The sequence below is a fragment of the Haliotis asinina genome, chromosome 1 (genome assembly GCF_037392515.1).
Source record: "Haliotis asinina isolate JCU_RB_2024 chromosome 1, JCU_Hal_asi_v2, whole genome shotgun sequence".
Taxonomy (NCBI): domain Eukaryota; kingdom Metazoa; phylum Mollusca; class Gastropoda; order Lepetellida; family Haliotidae; genus Haliotis; species Haliotis asinina.
The window spans coordinates 59310909-59325831 of NC_090280.1; the positions used below are offsets into that span (position 1 = coordinate 59310909).

At 40.4% G+C, this 14923-nt stretch overlaps 1 protein-coding gene across 1 annotated transcript in view; it reads left to right on the forward strand.

Moving 5' to 3' along the window:
• The window catches only part of LOC137281549 (protein kinase C and casein kinase substrate in neurons protein 2-like), a 32334-nt gene extending 20698 nt beyond the window's left edge, over positions 1 to 11636 (forward strand). The window contains exons 10-12 of the mRNA XM_067812853.1: positions 2630 to 2797; positions 4401 to 4544; positions 11416 to 11636. Coding sequence (XP_067668954.1) covers positions 2630 to 2797; positions 4401 to 4544; positions 11416 to 11636 — 533 coding nt within the window. The remainder of the gene's footprint in view (positions 1 to 2629; positions 2798 to 4400; positions 4545 to 11415) is intronic.
• The last annotated feature ends 3287 nt before the right edge of the window (positions 11637 to 14923 follow it).

Sequence of the window (14923 nt, forward strand, 5' to 3'; positions counted from 1 at the left end):
GGTCACCATTAGTGCGTCTTCTCCCAGTTCATCCCTTCTCAAGACATAGATATAGTTCTAATGCCAGATCTACACTTAGGAGTTCCAATTATAGATCTCAGCATGCTACGACTTCTGAAACGGGCTCCTGCCTCTTCACATCTCCCTACTAGGACTGTACCAGATTCCTGGACTCCAGTGCAGGGAACTGTCCTTCCCCTAGAGCTGGCTGCAATGATGAGTGTTGTTCTACCGCTTGGAATGAGCGGTCTGCTCACTCAACAGAGAGTGTTCCATCTCTCAGACCACCTATTGGGGCGCCTGGTTTGATATACCACCAGATCCTCCATCTCAGCACTTTCAGGTGTAGTTTCCCCAGAGGGAAGTTTTCACTGAACCAGCTTTCACATTCATCAATTAGTAGCATTTGTCTACGAACCATGGCTGCATCCAATTGGCTTGCACCAAACCAAACTGGCATTCCATGAACCAGAGTTCAATGAGCCAGCATTCATCGAATCAGCAGTCACTGAATCTATGTTCTTTGACTTAGCTAGCCATCTTATGGTTCAACAAACTACTCTTAGTATAATCGTCAAACCTTAGCATTAATCACAACGTCATTTAACTGATTCTCCTGCACAGCAATGCCTATCTCATCAGAATCACATCGTCAGACTGATTCGCCACCTCATCCCCATACTAAAAAGCAGATCGATCTGAACGTCATCACCAAAACGTCAGGCCCAAGTGCCAGAACGCAGATCCAACAGCATTCTCTGATTCAACAGTGTTCAGCGAACCGTCAGTATTTACCAAACTCCAAACTACCATCTTTTGCCGAACCATGCCAAGTTGATCTACTTGCATCATTTTAAAATCAGAGTGGAAACTGCTCCCAGATTTTCCAGTCAATGTTGTACCTTTTATCACTGCCTGAAGTAGACCTGTTCACCACAAGGTACAGAAAACAACTTCCAGAGTTCATATCATCATCCCCAGACCCCCAGCTTGGGACTTGGATACACTGGCAATATGATTGGAGGGTCTCAACGCCAATGTGCTCTCCTCTTCAGCTCTGAGTGAGTGAGTGAGTTTTAGTTTTACGCCACACTCAGCAATATTCCAGCTATATGGCGGCGGTCTGTAAATAATCGAGTCTGGACCAGACAATCCAGTGATCAACAACATGAGCATCGATCTGTGTACTTGGGAACCGATGACATGTGTCAACCAAGTCAGCTAGCCTGAACCACCCAATCCCGTTAGTTGCCTCTTACAAAAAGCTGAGTCACCTTTAATAGCAAGCATGGGTTGCTGAAGGCCTATTCTACCCCAGAACCTTCACGGGTCTCTTCAGCTCTGCTTTCATGCTTATGATAGAAGTTGTTAACCACCAGCGACAGTAACATTTACACTGTCCTGTACAGTCCACACAAAACACATGTGGATCACTCGCAGGAAAACACCTCTTTGCACAGCGAATGATGCCTTTTCTTGTGGCTGGTGAGCCTTCCCCAAATTTTAGACCAATGTTAGCGTTGAGCTAAGCAATACACGTTCACACTCATGTGCGACAAGAAAGAGAATGATGATTCACTATGGCAGTCAAATAGGAAGCTAGTGGGGCATGCTGCATGCTGTGGTTGACGGCTAGGAAGCTGTGCAAGGGTGAATGGACAAGAGACCTGGGGTGAAAAGTTTACATTTTTCCTTTCAGTGTCAAAGAAAGAGAGAAGTGCATACAGTGAGATAGGATAAGTTAAGAACATACAATTTCTATTGAAATTTTAATTTTTTTCTTGTGACAAACTTGTGTAGAGGAACAGTACTTTTGTATCACATTATGAATTGACCCGTGAAGGTCCCGGGGTATAATAGGTCTTCAGCAACCCGTGCTTGCCATAAAAGGCAACTATACTTGTCGTAAGAGGCGACTAACGGGGTCGGGTGATCAGGCTCACTGACTTGGTTGACACATGTCATCAGTTCCCAATTGCGCAGATCGATGTTGTTGATCACTGGATTGTCTGGTCCAAACTCAATTACTTACAGACTGCCGCCATATAGCTGAAATATTACCAAGTGCGGTGTAAAATTAAACTCACTCACTCACTCACATTTTTTAATCAGGATCTGAATCATTTTGGTTTCAAAATCATATGAGTCATAAGTAGCCATTGTCGGATAACATTGTTGACCAGATCAAGCACATTCATAAAAAACTGAAATAGATCACCATGATAATCATGGATTTGTCCACTGTTCAGAGTCCTCTTGTAACTGACCTGTCAACAATTAGGGGTGAAATGATATACCACGGTATAGTATTATAAATACTATGGTATTTTGCCTTCAGTTTGGTATACCATAATGCAATCCAAACATTCATTTTCAGTTTCTATTTATTTAACTTCTTTTTTTTTCTCATATACCAAAGCAGACTGAATTGTTAAAACAAAGGCTGTGTACCGGAATAGTTATGATACCATGTTAAGAGTGTACTGTTTCACCCCATATCAATGATCTTGGGTTTATTGGTGCCATATCCTTGTTCATAGAAACACCCACATTCATGCATCACTTTCATTACCTGACACATTGATCTGGGATGTTGTTTAATGTCTATAATACCATGTTATTCTTACAGAAGCCCCAAGATATTCACGTCGTGTGACAAATACCACACCAAATTCAAAAGAAGTCTGCCGTATGCCTGAAACAGAGATTCCCAACTTGGTGACAGACAAGAAACCAACAGCAGCTCCCATGTTGATGGAGACAGTACTGGAAAGTGATAAAGACTCCTGTAAGTGTTGTTTGTTGTATCATGAGTGGGATAGAGACTTCATATGAATCCCAGCTGGGACTGAACCCTGTTTATTACTAATTGCTAAGGCTTGCGACAAACCAAGATCATTTCACTTGGGACATAAACTTAATACAAAAGGGATGCTTATTTCATATCCTATAAATATTTACCCAAACCATGCCTTACTGAGACTGTTAGTGTTAACCTAAGTATAATATTTATTTAACTTTTTCCTGTCACTCTGTAAGATGAGGGATGGAATGGACAAAGCATCTGCTTGTCACACTGGAGACTTTGGTTCGGTTCCCCACATGGGTACAATGTGTGAATGTCCCCAGGTGTGATAGTGCCTCAATATGGCTAAGGATAAGATAGGCATAACACCTCACTCAATCAATAAATAAATAATTCAATCAACTGTATTAAGTTACTCTCCTTGCTGTTACACTAGAATAACACGACGTAACACTAGAATAATACAACATTATTTTTTCAACCTCCAGGTACACATTTTTTAACAAATATTACATCAGCAATGACTTATATGGACATTTTGGGGGTTATCTTTGAAAATGTTGAGTCACATATGCAAGAGACATGAGTCAGTTAGAAATGATATATTGTCATAAAAAATGTATAACCTGTGTCTTTTGTGTTGTGCCAGTGATAAAGATACATTTGAACGACTGAGCTAAATTATCAAAACAGATGGCCACATGTGTATATTGAACATGACTTGTTGGATTTACATCATCAAGTTAGTACAAACTTGTATACACGAATGAGGGTGTACATTTATAAATAAATAGAGGCTGGGCGAATACATTATTACTGTAGTGGACCTTTTAGTTAAGTAGGTCAAACTGTGTATATGCTAAGTAAAATAGTATCTAAATGTTGCCATTTCTTAGTAAAATGTCTATGTTTGTTATTTTTCATTGCAATAAACCTTTCAATATAGCACATGTCCTTAAGTAACTTGAGTAAATCTCCAAAGGATATATCCTAAAATGTGATTTATTACTTGGCTATTTGGGGGCAGTCCATACATGATAATAAATTTAGATAGTTTCACATTAGTTATCATTCAGGAATTAAACATTGAGCCAAAACTTCTGAACAATTTGACCTTCAAAGAAGACATGTAATATATCTTCTGAGGCAGTTTTACAAAATGTACATGTTGTACACGTATCATCATCAACTATCTTCATTTTCATTAATTTTCTTTTTGTGCAAACTATTCTGTTTGTAAATCTGTATTGAAAGTCTCAGAGCTTGCAGTCATTTGTACATTTCCTATAATAGCTAAATAATAGGAAATGGTATTAGTAATAGTGACTTGGACTTGTTTGCCATAAATAGATCAGTCATTTGATATATTTTTACTGGCTGGTAACTGAAAACACTGTTATAATATGTCATGGCATAACCATCGAATTAAAATGAAAAGGATAAATGTTTGAAATTATTCGCGCCATCATTTATCATGGTATGTGGCGTTAAACAATTCACCAAACCTTTGCATCATTTACTAGCCTCCTGCCACTTGAACAGCCTATATTTCTGTGACATGAGTAAAGATGAAATGAACCTATTCATGTTTCAGCTGATTCTGACTCTGATGAGGAGCAGTCACAAGGGCAACCCAAAGCCACTGATATCAGTAACATCACGCAAGGCCAGAAGGTCAAGGTGTATGCTATGAAAGACTTCAGTGCCCGTGCCACAGATGAGATCTCATTCAAAGCAGGTATGTACTGTATTTCCTCTGCTTTGCACTGGGACTTAATAAGATTAAGCAGTGCTTCCAGAAATAAGTGCCGGGCCTCTAATAAACGCTGGGTCTAAAATAAGTGCGGGGTATAGACCTTTGTAGTTTGCAGTTTTTCTCAAATGTATTCTCCCTTGGTGTAAAAACGAAATATATTATGTCTGGTCCCCTAAATCATAACTTATGTCATCCACATGGCACGGGTCAGTCAGTATTCTCCAGATATATATAGAATCAGCAGTTAGGGGCTTTCATGTTCACAGACATGTATGGGATCCACTCATAAATGAATGGTTACAGGCCCCTTTGGACAATAACAACCCTTGTGACAGGTATGCAATATCTTTATTAAAAGGCAGAACAGTAGTTGGCCATGTTCCTCGTGAATTGTCATACACACTTCATCACTTCATAAAACGAGGTGGTCATCTTATGTGCAAAGTCTTACAATCAGAACATAGATTCTGTGAGATTGCTAGTGGGTTAGAAATTCCCTGTGAATTTCATTTTCAAGGAGACAGAAAACTAGTTGGAAAAGCTAAGAAGCTGATAACGCAGCTTACGACTGTGTAATGTGAAAACAACATTCAATGTTTTTTAATCCGAGTTTGTGTTCTCTGATAACATGAACATGATTTTTTTTGTCAAAGTGTTCTCATTTTTTTTTGCTATTGTTTATAAGATCACATAGAGGATTTCATTGTTATATATACCTCTGATTGTCATTTACACACTTTTGTCAAAGCTATAACAGAAGAATTATTCAATCCTTTATTTTCAAATCTGGTCAGAGTGTTTGGCAATCCTTGCAACCGTATACCAACAAGTCAGCAAATCTTTACATTTTGCATAATGTTGACAAAACAGTCCAAACAGTGTTAATGACATTCTTGATTCAAACGAATAGTATCTGAGCTCAGGCATTCCGTGTCAAGCATATTAACGAGCCTTGCATGCTCACTTTTTTTGCATTTTGTCGCTGTTTCAATCACTGAATAGTTTTGTAGTAGCAAGTCTACATTTCCTCAGGTTCAGGCCCTTAATGCCCCATCTCACTCCAGCTTCTTTCAGATATACAAGGAATTGTTCGTTACTACCAAATATATTCAGAGACAAGGCATCAGTGAGTCTGGCTGCCGTTGTACCATTAGTGATCTTAACACTACCTCAGCATACACTCACAAATATAATGGGGGTTACTTTGTGCAATGACACAATTATCCACTGAGCTAGTGTGGCCTAACATGACTACCTTCAAAGTATACTGACTCAAAACCCACACTTCCTTGTTTTACCATGTTATGATGAGTGCCAGACACATTAATAACAAGTAAAGCAGTTACCTTTTATTTTGGGTAGGGTTGGGACAATTCACTGATGCACCGATACATCACGATACATGTAAGTTTCATACAACTATCGTATCATCAACTGGAGTATTGATTCTTAACAATAAGGAACTTTTTTACATCTTGAAAAATGCTTACATTTTAAAAGTTTGCAACTCATGTTTAACTAGCTACCAGTAGTATCACTATGATGGTTTTGCCACAGATGTGGCTTAGTGACTTACTGATGAAAATGAAGCCTCCCAACACCCTGAAAAAAGAGCAAGGGTTGCATCTGAGACTTCCTTTCAAGTACCACCTAGCTTGCAAGAGTTGACCCAAAGTTCCGAGCACTATCATCTCAGCTGGCTTGCCAGTGTGATGGTTAAAAGATTGAACTCATAATACAGCATTTGAAGTTCAAGATGGGGAAGTGGCAGAAGCTTTTTGCAAAGCTGCCGAAGCCCTGCCCGCCATCTTGAGCAGCATAGTGTCTTTGCTGCTGGGATTCTTATCAAAAATGGCCACATGGCTCGGCAAGAACCTGTGGGTGGTTGTTGGCACAGCTGGCCTCCTGCACGTGGCCGGTAAAGAATTTTTAATGAAAGGAGGCACAACCCAACCGCGATTCCACCAACCACGAGCACTGTTATATGATCGAAGTGTGGCTGATGTTCGACCTCCTTACGTGGTGATTGAATGCTACACTTCAGAGGTTTAGGTGGTGGTTTTACTAGGCCCATTTTACCTGTATGCGATGGGACGTGGTGGATGTTGATATCAGGGTTAATGCCCAACTGTTGATCAGTGGTCACGATGAGGATTTCGTTGTTGTAGCCTACTACTTTGTGGACCCTCAGTCACATGTCATTCAGAACCACATACAGTCCTATGCCGAGCATGTAGTCGACTTTCAACCCGGCATGCTGCAAAGTGTCTTGGTATCGTATGGCAACTAGTAAATCCGCCGGTCTGGTGATGGTGTCCTCAACATTGACCACAAACTGTTTCTTCACTTCATTCATGGTCCCTGTACCCACTATGATGAAACGCATTTGCATCTGCACACCGAGCATGGCCCACACATATACGTTCTAATCAAATCGTTCAAGCAGGTGAAGCCAGCGTGAGTAATTCCTTCCGACTTGTCCTTTATGAACATTTTCCAATATTCTTCATCTTATTGATGTTGTTCCACCTTTTGAACAGTAAAAGTGGAATCATTCATACGATCATCTTGCCACTTACTACTTTCTGGAGCAATTTGCCAACTTAGTTTACCTTTTCTCAGTAAATTATCACTGACTTCTTTCATGGATCACTCTCCACTGTATGGAATAGCCAACCCAGAGTTCGATTCTACCAGTATACACCAATCCCTGTGCAGTTCAATTTTTAATTTGTTGCAAATCCACCAATCGTACAGATTGTTCAATGCATCCCACGCTTCATCTTGTGGCGCAGACCCGCGAAGGTCCCAGGGTAGAATAGGCCTTCAGCAACCCATATGCTTGCCATAAAAGGCGACTCAGCTTGTCGTAAGAGGCGACTAACAGGATCGGGTGGTCAGGCTCGCTGACTTGGTTGACACATGTCATCAGTTCCCAATTGTGCAGATCGATGCTTATGTTGTTGATCACTGGATTGTCTGGTCCAGACTTGATTATTTACAGACCGCCGCCATATAGCTGGAATATTGCTGAGTGCGGCGTAAAACTAAACTCACTCACTCACTCTTGTGGCACAGATTTCGTTCAGGATGTGTCAGATCTGGTAGTATATGTGAAAATAGAATACAGACTGACTCAGTGAATCATGACTAATAGCATTCAAGGTCAGGCACCCTGTCATTACACACCAGACAGCAAAATTGAACTTGCTCTGCCAGAACTGCATCAGATTGTTAAATGATTGTGTACTGCTTAGACATTTGTGACTGTAAGTTCATACATTTGCAAGACATCGCTAAATTGAACACTAAAATGGGAAACCACCACATCACCACGATTTTCAGTTGTGTGAAACCGGTTAAAGACAGTTTCTCTCTTATTTTCTTGTAGTAGAATGTAGACAGCTTGAAAATTTTAATTACATATCTTATTTTTGACGTACATCACACTCCTTGGAATCACAAGCGGAAAGCCCGTACCACTGCTGCATGTGATCGTTGACACATCGTGACGACTCACACTCTACAATATCACCTATTACCCGTCGAATATCAGCGTAGAGAGAAACAACAACAAACTTTATCGATAATAACTGCCCCCTGTTGACAAACGGTTATTATAACGTGTATGCTGGACGATGAAATTTTTAACCTGTCGGAGCCAGTCTTAAACTCAGTGAGTCTGAGGGCACGCTCAAGTTGATGAATGAAGACCAACCCATCAAACTGGGTAGACCCTTGGCGAGAACACCAGGGTTGATGATTTAACGACATAGCACCTCAAGAAACTGTTGCCCAGCCTCATCCCTTACCGTGAACTGTGCATTCATCTCTATCAGCTGGGCACGACGGACAATGTTCAAGGCAAAAGCCCATCCACGCTGTTGAGAGCTGTGCACATGAAAACAGAAAAATCAACAACGGTTGCATCGAATTGTTTTCGCTATGACAGTACAAGTTAACGCTGGGCAACATCACAGAATTGAAACTGTCAGTTTTAGATATAAAATATAATCCCATCCATACAGGATAACTGAGTGTTTCAATGACTCAATCTTCGGGTCCTGGAACAGGATTGCTCCAACCTAGCAATCTTCAACATCCAGGGACATGCACTGAAAATCAACATTTACAAATGCATCAGAGTGCCCGCCGGCAATGGATCTGGCAACGTCAGCGCCTTAAGTGAAGTCATTGACATCAGAGAAGTGAACAGCAACACATGGTACGACCTTGCTCACAATGATTAGAATGAATGGACGAAAGCTGTGGCATTCTGCGGCAAGCTGTTGGATGAACTGTCTGTTGCAACCAATCGAATTGCGCATACTTAATCACTGTGTCCGTTTTGCCCAAATTGGTGACCACATCAGCAGTGGCTGAAACTGGAAATAGTAGACCCTCCATCATCTTATTAGTCATTTGTGTGGAAATGTTTTGGTTTCGAAGGATCGCAAACCTTGGGGTGTACTTCAATCTATGAAGAATACTGTTGTATGCAGGGAATGTTTCGCTGAAGTTCGGTGCACGAGTAGCACAACCAATATGACTTTTCACCTACATAGCCATCATAGTGTTGATAAGAATGCAGCTTCATCCAACACAGGTAGCGTAGCGAATGTTTCCAGATTGAAAGAAAGTCAGTCAAGCCCAGGTCATACTCAACCATGTCACAGTGATATCATTTTCGAAAAAACTATCATGAAACACATAGGCAGTGTCTGTCAGTTTGCCATTGGAGGTTTGAATAGTCAAGATTTTCTAGTGATCTAGATCATCTACTCACTGTATATAATGGTCCAGGAAAGTAATACAACATTTACTTACTTGTTTGTTTATTACAATAATCTTATTGTTATACTCAAAGTCAAATACCTTGAAATAAATCATTTTAAATTTTACTACTGTGTCATTCTTACAAGCTATATGTATCATGGTACATATCGTATCAAAGGTAAAATATCATGATACGTTTTGTGTTGTGACATTGTTTATTGTCCCAGTCCAAATTATGGGGAAGGACATGGGTGGGGATGAAATTCCTAACTGGCACTCTCATGGTACTTCTTGTGCTCAACCTTCTGCTCATGGAACTTCTTGTGCTCAACCTTCTGCTCATGGTACTTCTTGTGCTCAACCTTCTGCTCATGGAACTTCTTGTGCTCAACCTTCTGCTCATGGAACTTCTTGTGCTCAACCTTCTGCTCATGGAACTTCTTGTGCTCAACCTTCTGCTCATGGTACTTCTTGTGCTCAACCTTCTGCTCATGGTACTTCTTGTGCTCAACCTTCTGCTCATGGTACTTCTTGTGCTCAACCTTCTGCTCATGGTACTTCTTGTGCTCAACCTTCTGCTCATGGAACTTCTTGTGCTCAACCTTCTGCTCATGGTACTTCTTGTGCTCAACCTTCTGCTCATGGAACTTCTTGTGCTCAACCTTCTGCTCATGGTACTTCTTGTGCTCAACCTTCTGCTCATGGTACTTCTTGTGCTCAACCTTCTGCTCATGGTACTTCTTGTGCTCAACCTTCTGCTCATGGTACTTCTTGTGCTCAACCTTCTGCTCATGGAACTTCTTGTGCTCAACCTTCTGCTCATGGTACTTCTTGTGCTCAACCTTCTGCTCATGGAACTTCTTGTGCTCAACCTTCTGCTCATGGAACTTCTTGTGCTCAACCTTCTGCTCATGGAACTTCTTGTGCTCAACCTTCTGCTCATGGAACTTCTTGTGCTCAACCTTCTGCTCATGGTACTTCTTGTGCTCAACCTTCTGCTCATGGAACTTCTTGTGCTCAACCTTCTGCTCATGGAACTTCTTGTGCTCAACCTTCTGCTACCATGGAGACAACAGACATCTAAGGTGGTTGTGAAGTGGGTGCAGTGTATTTTCTTTTCTTTTTTTTTTCAAACAAACTGTTCAATGAGGTATTGAACAGTTTGTTTGAAAAAAGATAAGAACAGACATTGAGTGCACACAAGCTGTCGATGAATTAGATTCAGGTAAAGATGAATGTTTTGAGGTAATGTATTCTGTGTATTTCTATCAATAAAGAGAAATACTCAGGATCATTATGATAGCGATCTTCATACCCAATAATCTTCTCCATGTGTAGCTTTTTAATGTCAATAAAGAGATATGAATAGGTGTTTGATGGTTGGGACTGCAGGAATGAATGAAAAACCAACATTGATTATCCAGGCATTACTAGATCAATCTTTCATAGAATCAACAGTATTATGTAACTGTGTACCTTTTACTGTGCAGGAGGTAAATACCAGTGCTTATAGACTGAAAAAATAGATATTGTATAAGGTCTATATTGCTTTTCTTTTAGTCTGAGTAATGTTTCCTTGTTCAAGTACTGTCGTTTCATTTTCCTGCTGAAGTAGTCTCGAAAGACATTCCCAACTGGCAAAGTAGATTGTGGGTTATTTTTGGGTTTTTTGCATGTTTGTAACACAATGTTCTGCAAATATTACAACACAATTAAGTTTACTTTTGGACATGGATTCCAGTTAACAAAGTTTACTATTCAAGGACACCTTATTTCCACTATTATCACTATTATCACTTCTGGGATTTCAGCAAAAGAAGACGCTTTCTCACTGAAAATTGTCTGATACCACAGTCCTAGAGTTTTTCTGCCAGTTAAATACTCCAGTTGATACTGTACTTAACTAAGTCTGGAAGGAGTGTATATATGCGTTATTGAGGCTATAATGTAAATCACTCAGCCAAAGACAGCAGAAAAATTCACCCGTTTGAAAAAGTCTAATGGAAGCTTCAGCCCATGTTCCAACAAACATTAACTGAATACCTTACCTGAAACTGATATATTTGAACTGTTTCAGGACGTAAGATCTATGTGACTGAATCTGCTGTTGCCGGGCGTGTGTATGGTTACATCAAGAAGGGGAAGCTGATCAAGAAAAGGACATATGGATACTTCCCCGAACAACTTGTGAGCACAGACAAGACGTTCAAGGTCAAACAGACCTTGAAGAAGAAGCTGTCCAAGCACCTTCCCCATGATAGTTCCAAGAACATCAGCTTCATGGGGAATTCTGGGTAGACACCTTGCAGACATCCTCTGTATCTCCAGGGCTAGCATCTCGGTAAACCCGCATTAGCCATGGGATACATTCTTGCAGTTCTTGCAGTGCCAATTACCAGCCTTTGATTTTCATGAAATTTTTCTAGTTAATAAAACGTCAATATTAGGAAAAGGTAATTTCATAATGCTTAGAAACACCCAAGCCAGCACCAATTTTGGGGGGTATGAAGACATCTTTTCCATCAAAGAGTCAATTTAGGGTTTCTTTTGCTGGTCAAATTTTCAATTTTGAATTCCACCCAACTCCATCATAATTAGAGGGACTGGCTGCTATGATTGTTGCTATTGCTAACCAAACATTAAGGCAGGTTTTTTAAAAAGCTGTCTTGCAACTTCCATCATTAGACATTAGACCCAGTACCACAGCCAATCAAATTGACTTGTGGAAATCAAGAGGAGGTAACTTGTAATTGTAAGGACCACATGAGTGTATCCAGGGGTTAATGTAGGTTTAACGAACTGCTGTCCTGGAGATGCAATGGAATACCCCTAACGGACTTGGCTATGAACTCAAAATTGACCTCGAACTGTGATAAGCCTTTATCTATATTTGTTGATTTGATTGTTGATTTGAATATATACTTGCTTGTTCTTTTTTGAACAAAGTGATCTGTGATGTATTTTGATACTATTTTAGGGTATATATATTTATATATATGTGGAAGATTCCTTGTGAGTCATTGAAAATTTTGTAACCATGCACACAAGATATTCAGTGTTTTATGATGAAATGTGTGAATGAATGTAATGGACGAAGATATTATATCTGTCTATTATAAGCAAGATACTTAAAGTTATAATTACAAGTGACATCCTTCAATTTATCAGTTCACTCATTTATCTGTTGTGTATCACCTGATTACTGATATGACACAAACTGATAACCCTGATGTCATTGAACAGCTGCAATTAGAAGGGAATGATGAAATCACTGACATGTGACAGATGTGTTGACATGTTTGTCCGCTTGCAAGAGAACAGCTTCAGACAAAATGTGTGCGACAAACTTCTGATAGAGGAGTTTTTAACTCAGACTGAAGACCTGCATGCTGTGGGTGCATCCAGTTTTATCACCAGGTCATGTTCAGCCATACTATTGATGGAGCTGTTCCATTCCCTCAGGACCATCAGTTTCTGTTTTATTTGTAACCAAGCACAATCTCACTAAAGGATGATAGTTTACCAGTGTATGAATGAGCTATAGGTATGAGAGAATCCCTACAGCCCTATTTTGGTGTACATTGTTTAATCAGTGATTACTTTCAAGATATTGGTAGATGACTTCAGATTAGTTATACTTGATGTAAAGTGGAGCCTGGCTTTGTTTATGGACTTACTGGCTGGGACTAACAATTTTATGCTAACTCAGGTCTCTAGGAAATCTCAGTGTCGGGGCAGTGATAAAAGCCACCAGATCAATGAGTCATCAGCACTGGTTTTATCTGCTGTAAAGTAGATCCTGGCTTTGTTGTGGACGTACTGGCTGTGACTGTTACAGGTTTACTGAGTAGCAGTGTAACATGATATAGATTAGTCAGATGTTCAGTAAACCTCAGTATTGGGAGTAGGGATGGTAGCAGAAATGATACTTCAGTGACAGAAGCCACCAGACCAGTGACATATCCTCAGTTATTACATTTAATGGACAGCAGGGCCTGGCTTTGTTATGGGACAAAGTGGTTGGGAGTGTAAATCCTCTCAGTGCTACCGTCAAACCAATCAGACAAGAGAGTCACATAATGACATCCCCATACATAATATACAATAACGTTTCACCAAGTAGGAGTTACGTGTCATTTGAATTATGTATGGAATGCATGTTCGAAAACATCCACCCTCTTCACAGGACCACATGCTGAAATTTGTTCATCAGGCTAAAGGTTAGCGGCCAAGTCAGGTGTTGAGGAAACCACAGAGTTTTGGAGGGGGAATGATTGCAGCAGTGATACCTTGATGACAGAAGCCACCCAAGCAATATGTCATCCCACCAGTAAGGACTAACGGTTGCTTCCCATCCCAAGATGATCCCTGGGTCTTCAGTGCGATGAGTGGTCCCTTTGACCACATGGCTACCCTACTGCACCTGGAACATTAGAAACTTCACAGCAACAAGACCGGTCTATGAATTCTCACAGCATCAGGATCTTCCAACATGGGAGATGAGAGGGAGACATCAAGTTCCTCCTTTGTGGCATGTACTGGTGTAAACTGTAGTTCGGTGTAGGAAGGGGCACGACCGACACTTCCTTGGACTGACGTTTCTTTTTTTTCTCCTTTCGACAAATCCCCTCCCCCCTCTTCTGAACCTGCTGCAGTTTATCTGAGCGATGATTTGGGTTCATTGGGCAGGAACCTGATGTTGAACTTAAGTCAAGCATGTTGAGAAGATCCTGTTACTGTGAGAATTCATCTATCTGCCTTTGTGGTGTGAAGTTTTTAATGTTCACAGGAATGGTGGAGTAGCCATGTGGTTAAAGCATCCCCTCATCACACTGAAGACCCAGGAATCATCTTGGGCTGGAGGCAACTGTTAGTCCTTACTGGTGGGACGACATATTGCTTGGGTGGCTTCTGTCATCGAGGTATCACTGCTGCAACCATTCCCCCTCCCAAACACTGCTGTTTCCCCTACACCTGACTTAGCCGTTAGTCTTTAGTATGCTGAACTTATTTCAGCATGTGGTCCTGTGAATAGGGTGGGTGTCTTCGAGCAACAGCATTTACACATTCTATTCATAATTCAAGTGACATGTAAATCCTACTTGGTAAAACGTTATTGCTAGTTAAGTATGGGGATTATGTAACTCTTCTGTCTGATTGGTTAAACAGCAGCATAGAGAGGATTAGCACTCCCAACCAACATATCGAACAGACCTGGGTTCAATTCCCTGCATAGGTACAATGTGTGAAGCCCATTTCTGGTGTCCACTGTCGTTTTCTTACTAGAATATTGCTTAAAGCATCACAAAACCTCACTCACTCTCCCACTCATTATAAGTATTTGATATATGATACAGTCAGATTTAAATTGATAACTTGATCAATGTTTAATATTTATGTAATTGTTAACGAGGAGTCTTGTTTATGATGAAAATATTTTAAGTCTCTACCAATTTCTTGTTATATCCGTGTTAGAAGTATGCGATGCCTCATATGTCCTTTTGCCTGTGTTTAATATGATAGAGGATAAAAGTTCCATGATATTTGTTCAAATATAGGAAAAAAAGTAAAAAGACTGAAACTGA